Source organism: Sebastes fasciatus, chromosome 9 (genome assembly GCF_043250625.1).
Source record: "Sebastes fasciatus isolate fSebFas1 chromosome 9, fSebFas1.pri, whole genome shotgun sequence".
Taxonomy (NCBI): Eukaryota; Metazoa; Chordata; class Actinopteri; order Perciformes; family Sebastidae; genus Sebastes; species Sebastes fasciatus.
The window spans coordinates 29436419-29457730 of NC_133803.1; the positions used below are offsets into that span (position 1 = coordinate 29436419).

The 21312-nt window shown below is 43.7% G+C and overlaps 1 protein-coding gene across 10 annotated transcripts in view; it reads left to right on the forward strand.

The window, feature by feature from the left end:
* meis1b (Meis homeobox 1 b) overlaps nucleotides 1–21312 on the forward strand; it is a 235713-nt gene that overhangs the window by 172091 nt on the left and 42310 nt on the right. For all 10 annotated transcript variants that reach the window (XM_074647112.1, XM_074647111.1, XM_074647109.1 and 7 more), the window contains one exon: nucleotides 11799–11944. In XM_074647112.1, coding sequence (XP_074503213.1) covers nucleotides 11799–11944 — 146 coding nt within the window. The remainder of the gene's footprint in view (nucleotides 1–11798; nucleotides 11945–21312) is intronic.

Consider the following 21312-nt stretch of genomic DNA (forward strand, 5'->3'; position numbering starts at 1 on the left):
CTTTGAGTGACGTTTTGCAGGTGAGGCCAGGGGGGCCCTTTCACTTTGGCCCCTGGGCCTGTGCCCGGTAGGCTCGTTCAGTAATCCATCCATGGTTGTGGTGATATCAGAAGCTTGAAGAAGGAGTCTGTAACACTCTTGAGCTCCACAACAGCCAGTTCCCTGTTTACTCATTAATAATCAGCTAAGACCCTAAAATGTAAATGCAACAACTCAACAACCAAAAGCATTTAAATCGAGTAGGTTGTTGCTCTGATAATGACTTATCCTGTTTTCCTAACCACCCCTTCAGTAACCTGAGCTTGTGGGTGCAGACCATATTATACTCCTCTACTCTGTACTAAAACCTTCTGTTTTTCCCCAAAAAAAAAAAAAAAACCCAGTGGAAGCTAATGCGCTATTATTAGCCTGTGCCACCGCAGGGTTAGCGTGCCTGTATTATCTAACTACTGCAGTTTGGCCGGCGCTGATAGGTTAGCATGAGTGGGAAAATCCTTGTGTATTAACAGCGTTTATCAGAGTCTGTGCCGTTCAGATAGTCACCACGCTGTACACGCTACAGCTCTGAAAAATAAAACAGGAAGTTTGGTTAATGGAACGATACACCCTAAACATAAAGGCATGATTACAGACAGAACAGACTGATTGTTGGTACGGAAATTATACATTCCCACTTAATTTTAGTTCATTTAAACTGATGGCTTTGATGAGTCGGTTGAAGTCAAACAAGTTAAGTGCTGCAAGATATAATTTCAAAAGATGCTCAGATCATTTGAACTGATGCATTTTGAGTTTTTGTGCTGAGAAAGATGTATTTACAGTTTGAGTTTACTGAAAAGGATATTTTGATGGTTCATTAAAGGACGTCTGTGAGTAAATCTAGTTTTCTTGTGTTGAAAATATCTATATTTAGTGGATGTTAGTTGTTAGGATGTGTCCACAACAAAGTTTAAATAGGATGTTTTTCTTTTAGTTTAGCAGAAGGTTCCCTCTCTTTGTCCATGTCTACACTGAAGGACTTTTGAACGCCCTTCAGCACATCAGCTGACTTTTGGAAAGGGCCGCCGTGCCATTGTGCCGCTAAGTGCTCTTAGCTTTTGTTATAGTCCTTGTCCTTTCTGCCATCCCTTCCCCCCTTCCCCTCTTCTTCCACAGTCCATTTGACTCCCTCTCTCTCTCTCTCTCTTTCTCTGTGCGTTCGCTGTGTGCTGAGTTTGAAGCTCGGTGAGTCGAAGGTGTCAAAAGCCATCTGAGAGGCAGCGAAACAATTGAGAGAGCGCGAGTTAAGAGTGAGAAAGCAGCAAAAGAGGCACAATTTCGGGAATCTTACCAGGTTGTGTGTGTGTGTGTGTGTGTGTGTGTGTGTGTGTGTGTTTGTGTGTGAGGACTTCCCTTCACTGAGGCGAAGAATCTGTGGGCCCCCCTCACAAGTGCTCCCGTTTGAACCGAGTCTGGCCTTCTATCTTCAGGTTATAAAAAAAGAAAACGGCAACACAAAAGGCAAGAGGGGAAAAAATCAATAGTTACACAGCAAAAGTGCTCAACATGAAAGGGTGAATTCTTCGCCCTACACTTTCATTTTGGCTTGTACCGTGTGTGTGTCTCTCTCTCTCTCCCTTATTCTCTCTCTCTCTCTCTCTCGACTGATGGAATAAAAGGCAGCCGCCGTGTGTTTCTGTGCGTGGAGGCGTACTGTAGTTTAATGTCGTGTCGGTGCCCTGCGCTTCAGGCAGTTTCCAGCGTGTCAGGCAGCCTGTGGTGATGACCCTTTACGGGAAAATGGCACAGAGAGAGCAGTCACATTTACACTGACATTTTTGCCATCACCTATGGCTATGTCAACAGGCCTGAGCCTCCCTCCTCTCTCTCTCTCTCAGCAAACAGTAGATAGGCCTCAGCTGTAACACACAGAAGAGCAGGGACATTTTCACAGAGAAAATGACCATTAGCACAGGTCTAATATTCAATATTGTATAAAAGGTTAATCATTTGGAATATAAAATGTCATAAAACAGTGACAACTACCCAGCCAGGCTGGTCTCATACACCGTTCGTAGCTATACCTACGGAAAGTAATGTAATTCATGTGTACATCCCACAAAATCAATTTGTGTGTAATTTGCGTAATCATGAACCAGGAAATATAAAGAGTGGTGAACTCTGCATAGGGAGGAGGTCGGGGTGGATGGGTGGGTCAAGACTTTCACCCATGTCCCGTCTGAAACCAGAAATCAACGTTGATTTATTTGTCACGTAACTTACGTACTTAAGTAACGTCACTTCCGGAGTTATTTTAACCCAAACCACGATCTTTTCCTAAACCTAACCAAGTAGTTTTGTTGCCTAAACCTAAACAAGTAGTTTCCTGTGAAGACGGAAGTTTATTTTGACTGCATATATGTAACGAGCGGGAATTGACACGTGTTGCTGGACATTCGTAGGAAAACGAACGAAAAAGGAGGAATAACTTTCTCGTAAGATATCATACGAACCGTTGTATGAGAGTATGTTGACCCAGCACAATGAGATGTCTTCAAATTGTTTGATATTCACTTTACAACCATCTGAGAAAAGTAATGTGTTTGAGTAGCTCAAGACAGTGAATGCTCAGTTTGTTTTTTCGTTGATTGACTAATTGATTTATCAATTTCGGTGTACCTGCACACATATTAATATGTGGAAAAGCCTGCACCAATGTCCACTTACAGGCAATATGAACAACAATGCACTCCAGCAGACACAAATCTCACAGACCTGAAGCTTTTAATTAACGCATACATACGTGTCCTGTGTTTTTCTTCTTCTGCTGTTGTTAGTTAAACACATTCCCCCTGTCTCTGGCATCCTGATCTTTTCCTCATCAGATCACCACAAATGAAATAATTGCTTCAAACTTGGCTCGGATTCTCACAACAAGAAGTCTCCAGTGTGCTTTAATTACAAATAACCCTTGCAAATGACTCACCAGTTACTGCCATTATTGAATCTGTCAGCGCTGATCCACAAAACTGTCATCATTCAAAGTAACCGGCTTTGTTATTGCAAAGCACCCGTTATTTACTGTAATTACTTCAATGGAATTGTCTTTGATTACAGGAAGCAATTACTTAGCTCTCCCCTGCTTGTATACCTGGCAAGCCCCGTCCTTGTTTCTTTTGTAATGCTGACAACTTTCCTTGTAACCTACTTATTCATCATATTGTAGTCTGTAGATGTTCTACAAAGATTCATCTTTTCTTCAGCGTAATCTAAATGCGGAAGTTTTGAGCAAAGATCTGAAAATAGTGGAGTGTTCCTCTGGCGAAGGCAGGAAGGGAAGTCTAGACTAGCCATATTGTTTTGTCGACAGCGCATGTCATTATCCGCCGAGCAGTCGAGGGGATTTCTCTCTGTCTCTCCTCCTCCGCGGGAATAAAAGGGAGGCGAAACAGCATTGGTCACAGAGAGTGTTTTGTATTGAAGCAAGTGTGTGTGTGTTGGTTTAGAATACTTTGGTCATCATTATTGGAAAGTTGCCTCGTGGAAGATCCTAAGAAATGAGCGCATGTGAGTGAGCTCAAGTGCTTGTCTGTTTTTGGTGCGGTAAAGGGGAAGACGCTTTTGAAAATGTGCCCCTACTTGGGAATTGTGTTGCGAGGAATTCCTGCATGTTCAGAATATTTGGAGGTGGGAGGGGCCTCCCGAGCCATGCAAAGGGAACCCCCCACTGCCTGCAACCCCCCTCCCCAAGTCTAGAGCTTATGAATGGCCTGAATACAATAAACGCCACTTTTTTCTTCTCCCCCTCCCTCTTGCGAGCCCTTCTTTACCTCTCTGAGGATTTCTGGGAATGTGATGCATGTGTGTGTGTGTGTGTGTGAGTGCTGCAGAGAGAAAGAGTGAGAAGGAGAGCACTTCAGTGAACGTACATCAGCGTCCGCGTGTGCGCTTTATGTATCATGTTTTGAGTGTGTGTATGCATGAATTTCTCGCCTGCCAATATGAGATGTGTGTAACCCACGTGGAACAGGATAGCAGGTCCCTGAGGCCTGGGCCTTGCCTGGGCAGCCAACCCAGGGTCATGTGAGCTTTCTGGGGTGTGAAACTCTAGGAGTGGCCCATGAGAGATCAGCTCCAGGTCACTCGCACTCACAGTGAAAGACACACACACTCTCTCTCTCTCTCTTGCAACAAATAGCCCATAGAATAAATGCACTGTCATAAAGTCAAAAGACCTGTCTCCATTCCTTCCCCCTCCTGAGTCCATCCACGGGCTATAAAACCCTGCAAAAACATCTCACAGTATCCTCCAAAAAACCATCTGTGAATGATTCCTCACACAGGATCCCTCTCATGACATCTGGCACAAAGCTAATATTCATAACCCTTATTCCTCAGCTCGACAGTGCCTCTATGAAGAAAAAAAAATTATTAGAAAGCTAAATGTCATCATTCTCTCGCGCGGCGCTAGAAGCGACGTGTGTGACAAGATCGCTGTTCGCAGATGAGTGACTGGTGAATCCGCGGCTGTTAATTTGCCAGGCAGCAGAAAAATGGCTGACACCTCGGAATGGCACGTGTGTGCCCGCGCGGAGGGGGCAGGTACCGATCTCTTGTCTTAACGCTGAGAGATGGTTCATAATCAGATCATAACAGATTAGCCTAGATACTGCTTGATAATGTCAGGGTATGCCTTGAGACAGAGAGATGTGGGGAAGTGATGAAGACGCAGGAGAGAGACAGAAGAGAGGAAGCGTCATTAGCAGTTGAAGAGGTAGAGTGATAACATCAAGACTGACGATATCGAGCGACGTTAACGCACCATATTTAAACTTTAAAGTTCAAACCTACAGTGAAGAAAGATAACAATACCTCATCTTACATCCCCAGCACTGTGCAAATACCCTCCATCCCAACCCCACACTCCAGCAGACAGAGAGGAAAGTAATGAAGTAGGAAGGAGGGGAAGGCAGGAATGAAACATGAAGTGGCGGAAAGGCTTAAATAAAAGCCATCGGAGCTGAATGAGCATGGAAGCGAGTGTCTGTTTAGCTAATGCTAACGAGGCTATAGTGAAAATGCATGAAGAAAGCTAACCTAGTTTTTACGTCATTATCTGTTTGCTCACAGTGTGTGTGTGTGTGTGTGTGTGTATTTGTGTATACAGCGTGTGAGGGGACTGATAAAATATTCCTTCCCTTGGTTGGCCCCGGGGCATTTCAACTGCCCCTGGCTCCTTCCAGTCACTGGCCTGCTCCCTAATTGCCACACACACACACTCACACACACTCACACACACACACACACACACACGACATTCAGAGCTTCTGCGGCTGGAAACACACATGCATAAAGAAAGACAGAGATAGACACACACATACAGACGAATGCACATCCATGCATGCATGCATTCTTCACACACGAACATGAAGCGCCCCCGCCGTCCTGCATTGATTCACCCCCGATCCTCCCCCCCCCCTCCCAGCCCCTCCTCTAACTAGTTGCAAAGATGTTGTCATGGCCGATCAGTGGGCCAGGCCCAGAGTTGTGCCTGTGGCTCTTCCTCGTGGGGAGACTGGAGCTCACTAGCCTAGCCAGCCCACGCTGTATGTATGCAGCCCAGGGTTACAGCCTGCTGAGGCTCTTAATGAGCCTGGCAGCCTGTGTATGGAGAGTGACGGGCTGGTTCACTGGCTGACTGGCTTACTAGCTGCCTGGCTAGCTTTCTGACTGACTGGCTAACCGGGATGACTGACAGGGTTGCTTTATGACTGGCTGACTGACTTGGTGGCTTTATAGACTGACTAGCTTACTGGCTGACTAGATAGTTTACTGGTTGACTGAGCGGACTGCAGAGTGGACAACCAGCCTGACTGAGTAGCTAAAGGGCGTATTGGCTGAATGATGAACCGGTAACTTTGGTATTTTTCAACCTGGACCCTATTTTAACATGTTTTGTGTCTAAGTGACTAACGAGAACAACAGTTTCTGAAATTGGTCCAGTATTGACTGATAACGCTGTAACCGACAGCTGTGAGGGCAAGTGAGCAGCGTCAATGTAATGTTCACTAAAAGTACTTGTTTTTGCTATGGACAGGCTCAGATTGTTATTATACGTGTCTGACAACATTATGGAAAGAACCCTATACAGAGAAATAAACCTTTTTCTTACCTTTCTCTTGATCAAGTCTGTTTGTTATTGTGTCCAAGTCCCGCTCAAGGAGAAGTCTCATTGTGAAATCGGAATATCCGTATACTCTAATAAATACGGGCGGCCATCGACTTCGAAGACCTCAACCACATTTTCGAAATCATCTAAATATTCAGCCATAATATTGAAAATCTTTTAGATAACACTAAGCTACGCTTTCTGTACTCCAACACAACAAACTCTGCCCGTTTCCACCGTGGATGTATTCCACTATTCCAACGTTGTCTTTCAGCAACACGTCACCTCGCCAGATTTCAGAACGAGACTTCTCCTTCAGCGTCAGACGCTTATAATAACAATCAGCAGCTGTCACGGCAAAAAACAGACACTTTTAGTGGACGTGAATGGCGGTGCCAGTTTGCCCCAATAGCATTACATTGCAGCCTGTGAGCAGCTGCCGTCTACTGCGCTCTCCCTCAATACTGGACCAATTTCAGAAATTGCTGTCCCCGTTAGTCAGACACAAAGACATGGGAAAATAGGGTCCAGGTTGAAAAATAACAAAGATACATTTGAAATCGCTGCTTGCAAGTCAGAAGTTTTCTGCCCATTCAAGCGTACTAACGATCCACACTGACAACACAAAAGAGTACAAAAACGTGGTCTATTGAGATGCTCAAGCCGACTTGACGAATAGTGTGCCACCAAGTAGAGATTCTCTCGTTCTCTTGAAAGTGAATTGTCTGAGATCACCTAACGATTATTCTTCATCATTTTCAAGAGGTCTGTGTATTTTTTAACAATAAACTTCACCAGGATTGTCTCGTTTTTCTACAAACTACGTCAGAATAATTGAAAAGATTCTCTAATTGCATAAAAAATGCTACACATGGTATGTTTTCAAATATATCTATATTGGAAGATCTTTTCTGAAAAGTCGTTGTTTTTCGTTGTTAGGATATATCAGCTTCAAGTGGGCCAAAATAGAGAAAGGAAATTATCTGCATTACAGTGGACATGCCCTGAATGACTGTCCTGCGTCTGATTTCTTTCCAGTTGATTAACTCCAGTGTGCCACACAGCATCTCTTCCCTTTCCTATCCATTATTTTCTCCTCCTTCATCGCCTCCTTCAGTGGAGTTTTTTTCCACTCTCGCTGAATATTCCACATCCGTTCCTCCACTCCCTCTCTTCTTACCCTCCTTCACCATCTCTCATTTGCTTTCTTTCCCTTCTTCTTCTTCTTCTCTCTCTCTCTCTCTCTCTCTCTCTCTCTCTCACAAGCTGAGGTAACACCATTGACATTTCCCCAACATGGCTGCCAGACACAGCTTCAACACCTTTCCTGCTTCACCCTTCCTCGCTCCCACAGTCTTTCTCTTTCACTCTCCTCCCACCTCTCGCTCTTCCCCCTCGCTTGCGTGGAGTTAAAGCGAAACAGAAATTAGCCCCAGACCTTGCAGAGGTGATTGGTATCAAATTGCAGTGAAAATGGAAATGCCGATAAAATTGACGGCCCTTCTGCAGCCCTCCTCCTTCCTTTTCCCCTCCCAGGTGAAGTGAGTGTCTGCAGGTCAGACTTACTTAGAAGTATTGAGAGGAATACTGGGAGGGGTTAAGGTTTCACTCTCTGGCTTCAGGCTTGGGTTATGCATGACTGAAATGGTCAAACTTTGCCTAAAATCTGTGTTCCTTGTCATTTTGCATAAATGTGTTTGAGGAGATCTTGTGTATGTTGGTCATGAACACGCGTAATGTTTCTGTGTTCTTTTCACATAGTTCAGTGATAAATGATATGGGTAGAGATGTAATGCAACCTACTTCTCTCACATTATGCATCATTTTGGTATGTGATTAATTATTGATTAGCCAGACATCTTCAGGGTTATTTTATATTCTGTAGGGTCAGGATTAAGAGTCTTAAATATTGTAGTTGCTGCTTGCATACCATTTTATTCACCATATATCAATAGATGTGATGTAGTTCTGTAAAATATGGCTGCGTGTATATGCATATGGGGCAAGGTGGCCTAAAGGTTAGAGAGAGAAGGCGCCGCTTTGATAACCACACCAGAGCACCTGGAAAAGAGAGCTTTGTACTTAGTGATACTTTGCTGTAAAAATAAAGTATATCATATACAGTAGTATACGATATAGTACTGCAACGATTGATCAACGTTTTTCACCATTTTCTGATATTTTATAGACCAAACTAATCGATTAATCAAGAAAATAATCGAGAAATTAATCGACAGTGAAATTAATCGTTAGTTGCAGCTCAAATATAATAAAGTATTAAGAAGAACACACCCAGAATCATTCACTTTTTCGTGACAGTTTTCTCTGAGCATCCACACTTTTCTGACTTATTCGGTGCTCTCTCTGTCCCCGTTGTGTTTTCTCTCTCCCTTGTTTCCCCTTCTCTCCATGCTTCTCACGATTTCTCACCTCTTCCTGAGCCGCCTGCTCGCCCACTCTCTCCTACTTGCTCGCTTGCATGCATACTCACTCCCTCACTCCCTCACTCCCTCACTCCCTCACTCACTCACTCCCTCACTCACTCACTGGCTCACCCGTGCTCTGAGCTGGTACTCCGGCCGTTTTGCTTCTGTTTTCCCAACTCACATGGGACAGGCCCCTAGGTTTGTTATTGTAGGCTTTGCTGAACATGAGCCGGTCTTTACAACGGATTGAAAGCATTTGCTTCCAATGAAAATCTGGTCTTAGATTACAGGGCCTCGGCTCGGCTCACCCCTCTTTTCCACCAGGCGGAGAGATGCAGACAGGAAAAGAGAAAGAGAGCGAGAGAGAGAGACAGAGGGGTGGGTGTATTTTAGCCCCGAAACAGTAGGCAGAAAAAACTCACTTGTTAAGCTCAGGCTGCGTTTGTCTCGGGCTAATTATGTAACTGAAGCTTGCAATGCGAGTGTGTTTTTAGACAGAGAGAGGCCTGTTGTCTTAAGTGTTTGTATGTGTGTCTTGGTGAAATAGTTAGTCGATTCATCGATTAAAGGGTTAGTAAGATGACAACAATAATTCAATATTTGTTTAAACCTGCAGTGGGTAGAAATGGAGCAAATATGATTAATAAAAAGATGTTTTTATAAAACAGTCATTATATCCTGAAAGTAGTGCATGAGACAGATAATCTGAAAGAGATCATGTGCCTCTGTGTCCTCTGGTGCTCCTAATGGCATCTGCAACATTTCACAGACAAAACAACCAATCAGAGCTGATCTGGAGTCTGCCGTCCAGCTGCCGTCTCTGAGAGTTGACTGTCAATCACTCGCGAACTCCGACCAAACGGTCAAACTAGGCAGCGCTGATCAAATATGAATCAATAATCTATTACGTTAATGCCTATTTCCCTCCCCAAATGTTTTCTGAAACATCTTGTAGTGTACTGTTTAGCTGTAAAATGAGAAAGTTTGTGACCCAGCAGCCATGTTGAGATCTGTTGAGGAAATACCAAGCACTGCCCACCAGCCGGAGCACAGCCAATAGGAACGCTATCTCTCTGAAATGACCTGTGATTGGTCAAAGTCTTCCGTCACAGAAGAGATTTTTTAAAGCCTGAAACCAGAGCCATGAGGAGGTGCAGAAGTCTAGTTATCTCTCAGAACACTTGAATTACAATATGCTGAAAGATTATTATGGAGTTTTTGCTCAATGATGCCAAAAACCTTCTGCCTACTGAAGCTTTAAGTTGTTTATGAAGAAAAAAAGTTCACTAGTTGCCGCTCTCAGATGTAATGATTTGCGTTTCTTTTTCTCAGTTTTACATCTTTATCTTCGAACTGTTTGTGGAAGTCGGGCTGTTTTTCAAAATATTCTGACATATTAAACGGCTAAACAAATTGATTGGTTACTCAGAAAAACAATCACCATGTGACTTACAGTAAACTGGCAGAGGCTCATGACTCACTCACATTGCCTGAATCCAACTTTTGACCTTCTGGTGGTGTTACAGTAGCCCGACCCTACCACCAGCTTCATGCGTGCATTATTGATGTGCAGCGGGTTGGCGTTTGCATCCGTATCTATGAAAATCAAGCTCTTGTTTTATCCCTCCCCCACCATCCGTGGCGTCACCTCCGCTTCCACATGGAGGTTCATTAAAAAGCCTTCAATATGTGTGTGCATATGTATCTCCTTCTGCCAGAACAGTCGGCGGGAGAGAGTGAGAGCTAGCCAAGAGTGTTGTTTCGTATGGATCGTTGAGAGGCTCTCTCTCTCCTAATGGTGTATATAATTCAGGTGCCCTACAGGCATGCTTTCAGGATTTCTTTTGCCCGAGGTAATGGGGAGCAAAGGCCTGGGTTTTAGGCCCTTGATTATTCCATTGATGTGGCAGGCTGGAAAAAAGTCATCTCCAACCGGATTAGCGGCAACATCCCCATTAATTATCGATGAATCGGGGGCTTTAGGGTTTAGCTAGGTGCTGGGTGTCGCCCTCTGCAAGTTAGCGGAGCGCGGGCTTGCTCAAATGCAGTTATCTACTGCCGTCGCAGTGAATAGACCTAGAAGCTTTAGAAGTGCTTTGTGTGTAATCAATAAATAACTGGATCCAATTCTGTGCAGCAATTTTTTTCTTTCCTTCCCTTCACTTCCAGTCAACTAGAGGACAAAAGTCAGTTATCAGCTGCTGAAATTTCTAGCGGCGAGGGTGCCACTTGTTTACCTCGCCTCATGTTTCTTTTATGATCATCGTCTTCATTGACGGTGGCGCGCATTTTTGAATAATGATAATAACAATTTGGCTTTTCACAGCCGCAGATGGGAAGAGCCTCTTTCTCTCCGCTGGCGCTGTATAGAATGCGTACAGTAATTGGGTAGTTTTGAATATGTGCAGTGTGTGTGTGTGTGTGTATGTGTGTGTGTGTGAGTTCATGTTGTTGGGTTTGAATGCAGAGAAAAGGCCCGTGGAGCGCCTTCCTTTCACTTTCCCTCTCAGTGCTCAAATACTCTAAGCTGTCTCAGTGTTCCCCTTAGGTGAGGTTAGCCGGCCTTAATAGAGTCTTATCGAAGCCCTACAGGTTGCTGTAAGCAGCCATGACGCCATTGTTATGAAAAGCAGCTAGCTTTGTTAGCGCTGTTTGTGCCTCTGACTTCCCTTTTTCCACCTATTTTCCTTTTATTTTCCGCCTCCCCCCTCGTCGCAACCTCCCCTTTTGTAGTGCCGTGTTACTCTTTCCACCTCAGGTAAAATGGCAGAATGCGCCGGGGCGACGCTTCAATAACTATTTTCCCCTCAGGATAATAAAGACTAAATCTCTCTGTCATTTTCAATTCTGCGCAGGCTTGGATGGGAGAGTGGGGAAATGCGACCTTACAAGTCCTTTGTGCTCCCCCTTCTCCCTCTCTTTTTTCTCGCAGAAGGATGCGAGCGCTTGCTGTGTTTTCAAGTGGCGGGGGGAGAAAAATGAAAGGCAGGGTTATTTATAAATGTATTAAAAATGAATGCATTTATGAGGTGCTGTTTTCCAGCCATTCTCTGCTTGCCATTGTTGTGTCTCTATACCCCTCCGTCTGTGCATACAAAGCCCTCCAGAATTCCTTTCGAAATCGTATTTATTCCCTTTGAACGCCGAGGCGCAGCGAATGCAGGAAGTAAACAAACTGTGTGTCTGATCTCCGCTGTCTCTTCCTGTTTCTTGTCATGTGACAGGTGACGGCCTGGACAACAGCGTGGCTTCACCGAGCACGGGGGATGACGATGACCCGGATAAAGAGAAGAAACGCAACAAGAAGAGAGGGATCTTCCCTAAGGTGGCCACCAACATTATGAGAGCATGGCTCTTTCAGCACCTAACAGTGAGTTGAATGAAACACCATTTGTTCTCATTGCTCTCAGTTTCATATCACGCGTGCACCCTTCAACTTCACTTCACGGCCACAGGCTTTCTCATACGCGCACATCTTCTATCTTTCTAGCTCTGCTCCTCTCTCTTATTTGACACAAATACACACAAAGGAACACGTATACGCACACACCCACAGACACTGACTCACTACCAGAGCCCCCCTTCTCCTCCCCACAATGCATCCCGGTTCGTACGGTGAACACTTCAAAGACACAGGCCCTGTGTAATCTGCCGGCGATCTCAGCTCTCGCTCCTCATCTGCTGAAACTGAATAAGGTTGAAGCCGAGGAGAGACGCCCCTGGCCACGACTGCAGATACATAGATGAGCCTTATTAAGAACAAATCTGTCATTATTTAACAGACGCCTGGGATGCTGCAAAGGCCTGTGGTTTGGCTTCGTTCTACTCAATTATCGCACGCAATAGCAACGCCGTTAGCAGCTGACAGCATTGCAAATTGTTTGCGGGAAAATGGCGTGGGAAAAAAATTTATCTTGACACTGAAATATAGCAATGTGACTGTGAACATGGAGCCAGCTGTAAATAGAACGCCTGTCTTGTTTAACAACAAGTTTCTATCATTTCAAACACGATCAGCTCTTTGCTAGACATCATGTCAACATCTCTTGATACTTATCAAAGGAGATAAAGAAGGGAATGAGTAGAAACTTGTTCCCATATGTAGTGAAATAACAAGTAGTTTATTGTATTACATACATAATAAAGTCTACACAAACTCCTCGGTATTACTGGATGCAGAATTTGCACCAGTGGATTCATCAAAGAGTCAACCTGTAATCTGAGAAAATGACCCGTTAGCACTGTGCAGACATGTATTGCCCATGTTCAATAGGGATGTAAGAAAATATCGAGATGCCAGATACACGCACATTTCCACATAGATTTATAATCAAATATAAATAAATCCGAACATGTCTGCAAATTATAAGTAGCCTACAGATCGGATCTTTTACTGGAAACGGCTGGAAACTGTCCGACTTGACCGCAGCTTTTAGTCTCCGCCCTCTGCTGCTGCTGCTGCCGCCTGATCTCGTCTACTTTCCAGGCGAGGCGCGGTTCGTCTCGAACGCAGTGACATCTTTATTGTGTTTATTGTTGCGCTGAGTCAAATTCCTGATCACAATTTGAACCCAGGGCTACGCGAAGGAAATATGTTTCTAAACTAACTCCAGCCGGCCTTGCGTCACCCACTTTTTCTGCCTGTGTCAGGAGTTTGTGGAGAACACGATACAGTTTGACTGAGTGGGTGTTGGTTTGAATTGCACAAGCCAGCAGGGAGGATGCTGGGGAAAGTCATTCTGTTGTTGGATTATGGATATTGCATCGATTCCACTCTATTTATGTATATATATATTTGTATCTTTGCATCTTATCGTGCAGCGTCTTCTTCTGTTTCCAACAGTGCTAATGGCAAATTGGAGGAACTTCTTTCATTGCGTACACTGCAGTTTGGCATTTGGCAGAGATATATATGTACACAGAATACACACACACACACACACACACACACACACACACACACACACACACACACACACACACACACAAGGCTTCTTATACTTTTTGTTTCTCTCTGTGCTCTCCCCTTTCCATCTGACCCTCACCACCTCCTTCACAAACCACCAGTTCTCCATCACCCTGCACACCAACACACACATCATCATCACAATCACACATACACACTAACCTCTCCTCCAACTCCCTGACCTCAACCCGTACACCCCCCGAAACCTTCGGGGCTACAGAGGAAAGGTGTTTGAAACATACACACATCCTGTCTGTGGAAATACAGTTCAGCACACAGTGAAACACACTTACACACACACAGCAACACACCTACTGTGTCATATTACACCACGAGTTGGGCTTATGGGAGGCTTCTGCACTGTTAGATCTCAAACAGTGGGAAGGATATAAGTGAGTGTCGAGGGAGCGAGGGAGAAGAGGAGGAGAAGGCGAGGAGGTGAAGAGGGGGATAAGGAGGATCCATCAACCTCTTCCTTCTCCAAGGGAAAAAAGAGAGAAAGAGGAACTAAAACATGTACACATGCAGGCACACAATGGCACACTATGGCACATGGGGCTATATTGCTTTATGGCACAAAACAGGAAGAAGCTGCTGTTCTCACAGTGCAAACAGAGCTTTCAGAACTGGGAAGTAAACCGAAAGGTTGATGGAAAAATCACTTCCAATATGTCGAAGCTCTCCAGCGAAGCCAAATAGAAATGAAACCCAGGCGGAGTTGTCTTTGTTTATGGGAAATGTGGTCTTAATTTTGAGAAACACTGGCATTAACAATACCGCTGGTGTCAAATAAATGCTCGCAGTGGTCTGATTTGTTTACACTAATCTTTCTTCGGTGTCACCATTAATTCCATCACCGTACGTCTGTGTTTATAAATGCTACACATAGCACCTCTAATGCAAAAACATTTATCTTACGCTGGCAGCGTGTCTCTCTCTGTCTCCGCCGGGACAAACATAAACATGGACATCTGATCCAGGCTCATCCTCAGCATCATCAGCCGGCCTGCCTTTGTTTCACAAGGGGGATGGAGGATGTGAGTCTGGCCTCTTAGAGATAGACACAATGCCAATTAGGCACATGCACAGATGCATGTATACGCACACACATTCATAGCAGAGCGCTTTGGCCCTAAACCTGAATATACGGGAATCAGGAGCTGTTGTTTCTCAAGTATAAAATACATGCAGGATTTGACAATGGAGAGACAATGGAACAGATAGAAGTTTGGATACCCACCTTGATGTATTTTCTGTTATTCGCCCTCACACTTGGACCCTCAGGGGAGTTCCCATTGTACCGAAGCGGAAGGGGAAGGTGGGTGGTAAACTGAGGCTGCGAGTGCACCAGCAGGGTAGGTGGTAGGTGGCATTCATATGGCTGTTTTCCTTTTTTTACGGGTGTTTTTGAAGACATTTCTGCATTTCACTTATCCATCAAGAATGCTAATTTCCAACGTCTTGTTCTCGCAGGAAAAAAAAGCAGATTTTTTGTTATTAATGTAGACACCAACAGTAGCAGAAGTAGCTAGTATCATCAGTGCCAGGGTGAAATCCACAGTACTTTGGGCGTAATGAATATTGTGCAGGATGACAATTGAAATAACAAGTGGAAGAAATGGGAATATGCTTCTCTCTGCTGCTGTGTGATGGGTAGAGTGACAGATAGAGGAGTGGTATTGAATTTGTGATGATGACGACAGCTCGCTGAGTTCTCTCCAACACGCCCAATGAGCTCATGTGTTGTCGACAGCGCTTGTGGGACGAGAATTTGGCCGCTCTGACTTGGAGCGACTACAAAACATCAGCGTTAACCCGCCTGTCACCGACGGCCGAACCACGCAGAGCGCTGCCAGCTTGACTCGCAGCTGTAAACTTGGTGGGGAACCAAAATACAGGGCAGGGAAGGGAAGGGCTCTTTCCACTTGTGTCCTGTCCTCATGTTGATCTCTGACATTCTTAATTGAACATTTTGTTGTGACTACTAACAGTCAATGGGACATTTGGGAAGATAAATCTGCAAAAATGTTTTTCTGGAAATAACTAAAAATATAATGATCGAAGTTGTGGAATCAATTCAAAGCTGATTGCATAACTGGCTGAGCTGCCGCGTTGCTTTGTGTTACAACCACAGAGACAAGCATTGAGCTAGTAATGCCAATCTCGTTTTCTTCCTATTGTGTAGTTGGAATCCACCTACCCCCCCCACCTCTCACCCATCCCTCCCTCCTCTCAAATGGTATTTTCTTGTTTAATTTAACAAGAAATGAGTAGTAAATGAAAGCTCAGGCCTCAAATCCCCAACGCGCCCTGTGCTCTGCTCTCCACTCCCCTATGAAAAGGCAATTTGTGAAATTATGTGATAGAGTAATTAGATGGAATTCACCCCCGCCTCCCCACTACACACACCACCCGTATCCCCCTTTAGATTGCTGCTAAACTGAGGTAGGTGTGTGTGTGTGTGTGTGTGTGTGTGTGTGTGTGTGTGTGTGTGTGTGTGTGTGTGTAGGGCAGGGGGGTTTGGCATTCAGAGTGTTAGCATCGGTATATTAGCCTGGCAGACTGGGACACACACTCTCATACACATTATCACTAACACTCTCTCATTCTGGCTCTCCTCCCCTCCTATTTGTACACAGACTCAGTGTAACGAGGGGCAGCCGTGATCGCAGCTCATAAAAGAAGCCAACCCGCAAACCCTCAATGAGCTGCTTTTTTTTCTCCTCCTCCTTTCTCCTCTTAAAATGTGTAAAATGCACAGAGAGAGAGAGAGAGTAAAAAATCCAACTGGAAGGCATAATCCCCCGTTAATACAATTAGAGTCTAATTTAACCGCTCGTGTACGCAGATGTAGCCGAGCTGGGGGAGCGCCGTTACCCCCCTTGGAAATGTTTTTTTTTTTTTCTGTTTTTTTTTCAACACAGCAGCGTGCAGCAGGCGTTTGATCAGAAACAGGTGTGAAAAGCAATATAATTCATTTCTGCGCTGGCAGAGGAGGGCAGGAGCCTCGCTGTCGTGGGCCCTGGGTGGTGGAGGAATCCAGGCTGGGTGTGCAGGGTGGGAGGGGGGGGGTGACAGGAGGTGATAGATGGATGGATGGATAGGTGCACTAATCATTAAAGGCAATATGTTTCCCCTTTTACGGTTGGTGATTGAACAGTAGAACAACAGGGCAGAGGACTCTCAACTTTATTGTCTCAACTTTATTGTTTGGAAAATTGGAGGGTGCAATGGACAATAAAATATTTTTTGTGAATTTAGTAACAAATTATTGTGGCTGTGACCAAAAAAAAAGCGTCACTTCAAAGGAAATACTCATCAGGAATCATTTTAACGGTTAAGTCAAGTGTTCTTTTGATGGTCATAGACTCACTGTTGTATTTTATCTGTTCCTGATAGAAAATATAGTCAGCGTGGTGTGAACTCGAGACCTATCACTTCCTGAACTCCTCAGCTAAGAGAACACAAACCAGATATGTCAGCCAATTACACTGTTGTCAGGCTAATAAATAGGTGTTGTCGGTCGCTATAAGCCCCATAAATGTGGGTCTATAGGGGCCTACTACACCCACTAGTAGATTTTATAATCTATTCACATGGTAGAGGTTGGGGATGATAGAAGGGACACAGAATACAGAACAAAACAAACAATGTGTTGTTGTTGTAGTTACTTTAACCCAAAACACGTTTTTCCCTAAACCTAACTATTTTTTTTTGCTTCAACCTAAAGAAGTTGTAGTTTGTTGCTTAAATCTAAATAAGTTGTAGTTTTGTTGCCTAAATCCTAAAAAAGCCTTTTTGTTTGTGTTCAAAAGGTGACGTTTCATTCAGTTTTACGTGTTCGAACATTTTGCTCTTAAGTTTCACTTTCTCTTATACAACGTAGTAGGTGTAGTAGGCCCCTAATGATCCACATCTATGGTGCTTATAGCGACTGATAACGCCTATTGAATGGCCTGATAACAGTTGAATCGGGTGGACATGTAGAGCCTCATCTAAACAACAGACAAAAAACTATCGAGGTCAGAGTTCGCCAAAGCAGATGACATACAATACGACAAATGTTTATGACTACGGAATTGTTTGTCTTTGTTACCCACTGCACAAATTAAGTTTCTCAAGAATTTTTTTTTCAATTTCCTCGTTAAAAGTTGCCCGGAAGCTAGCTTGAAAAGAGAAAATCAGCTGACTTTGTGTTTGTATTCATTTATTCATCAACTGCAACAAAAGCGCAATGTCCATCTTGATACTGTAAAGTTATAGTGGCCTATGTGGCCTGGTGTCTCCAATTAGGTCTTAATTCAATCTAAGTGGCAGTCAGAATCTCAGGCGCCACTGCATTAGGATTTCAAAGAGGTTCTAAGAAGCGACAGACAGACGGACAGATCTGCCAAAGGCCTGGCGTGACACTGTGATGAGACAGAGCGGCGGAGGAAAACAAGAGAACAACTTAGTCTTATTCTCCGCATTTTATCCAAATCTCTGGGAATGGAAATGGCTTTGGGCTGTGTGTTTGTGTGTGCGTGAGTTTATCTTTGAAGGCTAGGAGTGTGCGTGCGTTCGTACGAGGGCATTTGGAAGAAAAGTTACCAATGGCAGGAGTGGTTGAGTGTCAAAGAGGAGGCAGCTGAGTCAACCTGCCTACCCCCACAGCACACACACATACACATGCACACACTCATACTGTGCCCCAACCCCCACATTACCCCACACCTTGTAATGAAAACATCATCAATTATCCCTCTTGACAGGCCCCAGGGACCAGAGGCAGACAGCTCTCTTTGGGGGCTTCTCTTTGTGGACTGACCCTCACAGACACACAGACTTGCTACTCGCTCACTTTGCAACCATTTCATGCATGTTTTTTTTTCAAGTGTGTGTATTAATAAAGCTGATGAAACATCTTCTTATCAGTAGGAGGGTAGATGGGGGTGGGTGGTAGATAGTAAGACCGGGCCATGTGGTGTAGGTGGAGGTGTAGGAGGCAGGAGGTGTGTGAGTGTGTGTGTTATGTGGAGTTCTGGGGGTGTCGGTGGAGAGGGGGTTATGGTATGGCCGGGGCAGAGGGAAACCATCAGTCCTGACTCCTGAAAGGCCATCTGTTTCATGATTGATGGACGGAATGATGGATGGATGAGTAGATGAACAGAGGGATACAGTAGATGGGTAGAAAGACTGACGCATGGCAGATGTTGGCAGTTCGGAGGATATATATAGTTTGCAGAAATATCTGAGTGATATTGACATTTTATCGCCATTTCGGACGTTGGACGATCACATGCTGACATTCATTCTTGCTTGTTGTTTAGACAAGTATGACTGAATGCTTTTGTTATTCATTTTCTCTTACCTTTGCACAGATGTATAGTTCTTAGGGCTGGGACGATTCACCTATCTCCCAATTTGATACTATCACAACATTTGGGTGCCGATTCGATATGAATTGCGATTTAATATTGCGATTTATTTCAAGTTTTGTTAACTTTTTTTAACACGAGACCATGGGAAAAAGTTGAATAATGCACATCTAGGGACTTTTACTTTGGAAAATATCTCCAATCCAATCCAAATTTATTTATAAAGCACATTTAAAAACAACAAAAGTTGACCAAAGTGCTGTACTGTTATATAATTATAATAATATATAAAAATTAATACAGTAAAAATGTTTGATTTTCAGCATGTATGTAGTCAGAGATGTCCTGAAGTCAAATATATCAGTCATTGTCAGGAATTATTTATTAAATATTTTTCAGCAACCCAAAAATTAAAGAATAAAGATATTTCTCTCACAAATTAGTGGTATTTTATTTTTAATTTATAAGAGACATGTAATGTTTTATACTCTTGGTTAATATAATACAATCAATCTTATTTATATATATGTATTTTGTATATACTAGTGCATAGATATATATATATATATATATATATATACAGTTAGACTTCCTAGTCCACCTTAATGCATTTCAAGTTTGGGTTTTCAGTGACCGTTTCAGAGGTTTTGTCCATCCTGCCAAGAATGTGATTCTGGGAGAAACACTGCATACTATACATTTAAAAAAAACAAAAAACTTTTGTATAAATATCATATTGAGTTTAGGAAAGTTTCCATCCAGAGCTCTGGAAGTCAAATCGGTTGAAAGTTGGTCACAACGTCATGTTCAGTTCAGTTCAAAGTCCAAACACACGGACAGCCTAAATAAAATTGCCATTTGCTATATACGACAGAAGGAGAATGTTCCCTGGCTTGATATGAACATTTTATACACAAAGAAGAAAACAGTCCACCCAGACACTTTGAGGTCAGCTTGTGTGTGCTTCTTTTCCTTTTCTTTTCAAATTCAAACAATAAGCTGCAAAAAATCTCCCTCTACATTTCGGTCAACCCTTTATTTCAGCTTTTTCCTCTCTCTCTCCTCTGTTTCTTGTATCGTTTTACCCCTCTATTTAAAAGCCCTCAAGGGCAGTTAACTTTTAATTCATGCCACCTTTGAACTTTCCCAAAATGTCTGCCATAGATCTAGACCAAAAGCAAGCATGTGTGTGTGTGTGTGTGCGCGCTTGTGTGTGTGGATCTGACCTTCGTCAAGGGGCGGGTCGGTGTGTTTCCTTGAGAACGTGAGAACTTTACAGACCCTCAAGGTCGGTCGGTAGCACTGGAGGGGATCACCAGTCGCAAGAGATCTAACATGGCTCCCCAGAATACACACACACACACACACACACACACACACACACACACACACACACACACACACACACTCATGTTTAGCTTCTTATTTAGTTTCGTTTTTTACAAATTGTTCTTAGACGTTACTAACCCAGTGATTGGCTCAATAACAGCTCAGTGGTTGTTGTTTTTTTAATGTTTTAAAATGTAACATGTTTAAATTATTAAACATCAAGATGAGAGAATAATTAATCTCTCTCTTTAATTTCTCAATTACCTTGTCACCATCATCACCATAGTCTTCTTCTTCCTCCGTCCTCCTCCCCTCCCCCCAACCCTCATATAATTTCATAGTTGGGAAACTATGAAACAGTTCAGTGTGTGGTTTCATTGTTGTACGTCTGAGTGATTGATGGCCTCATCCTGAAGCTGTGTTTCTCACCAGTTCTAGTTTTCATTATCAGCTGGATGTGATAAGTGTGTGTGTGTGAATGTGTGTGTGTGTGTGTGTGTGTGTGTGTGTGCGTGTGAATGTGTATGTGCCTTCAGTGTGGACAAAGGTCCAATGACTCCAATGTGTGAAATCGTTCTTGGTTTGGTACCCACTAATCATTTTACGATGATTTGCAAATCCGAAGAAGAGGCTCAATCTCAGCCCTCAGACACACACAGATACACCCAGATGCAGACACACACACACACACACACACACACTTTTGCATAGGCCCACAGCAGTGATGTCAGTGCTTGGGTGGGGTGTGGAGTTCCCCACCATCACTGTGGTATTTATTGGAGAGTGAGTGGCAAGTTGACGTGTGGAAGAGTCAGGGAAAAATATTGTCATAAGTCCGTGGTTAGCTTGGAATGATTCTATCCAACACACAGCACAACACAGATCAGCAGTGCTAGCAAGTTAGCCTCTTGTTCTCGGTGTAAGCAAATACATTACCTCCAAGATACTTCCTTTATTTTTTTAACCTCTTATGCCCTAGGGTGCTGGAAGGTGTGGTTCTCCTAGACAGACATACCCAACATAAATCAAGAATAGCTCCACAACTACCAGGTCTATATGCATGATCTTGGTCTCTATGGATAGGTA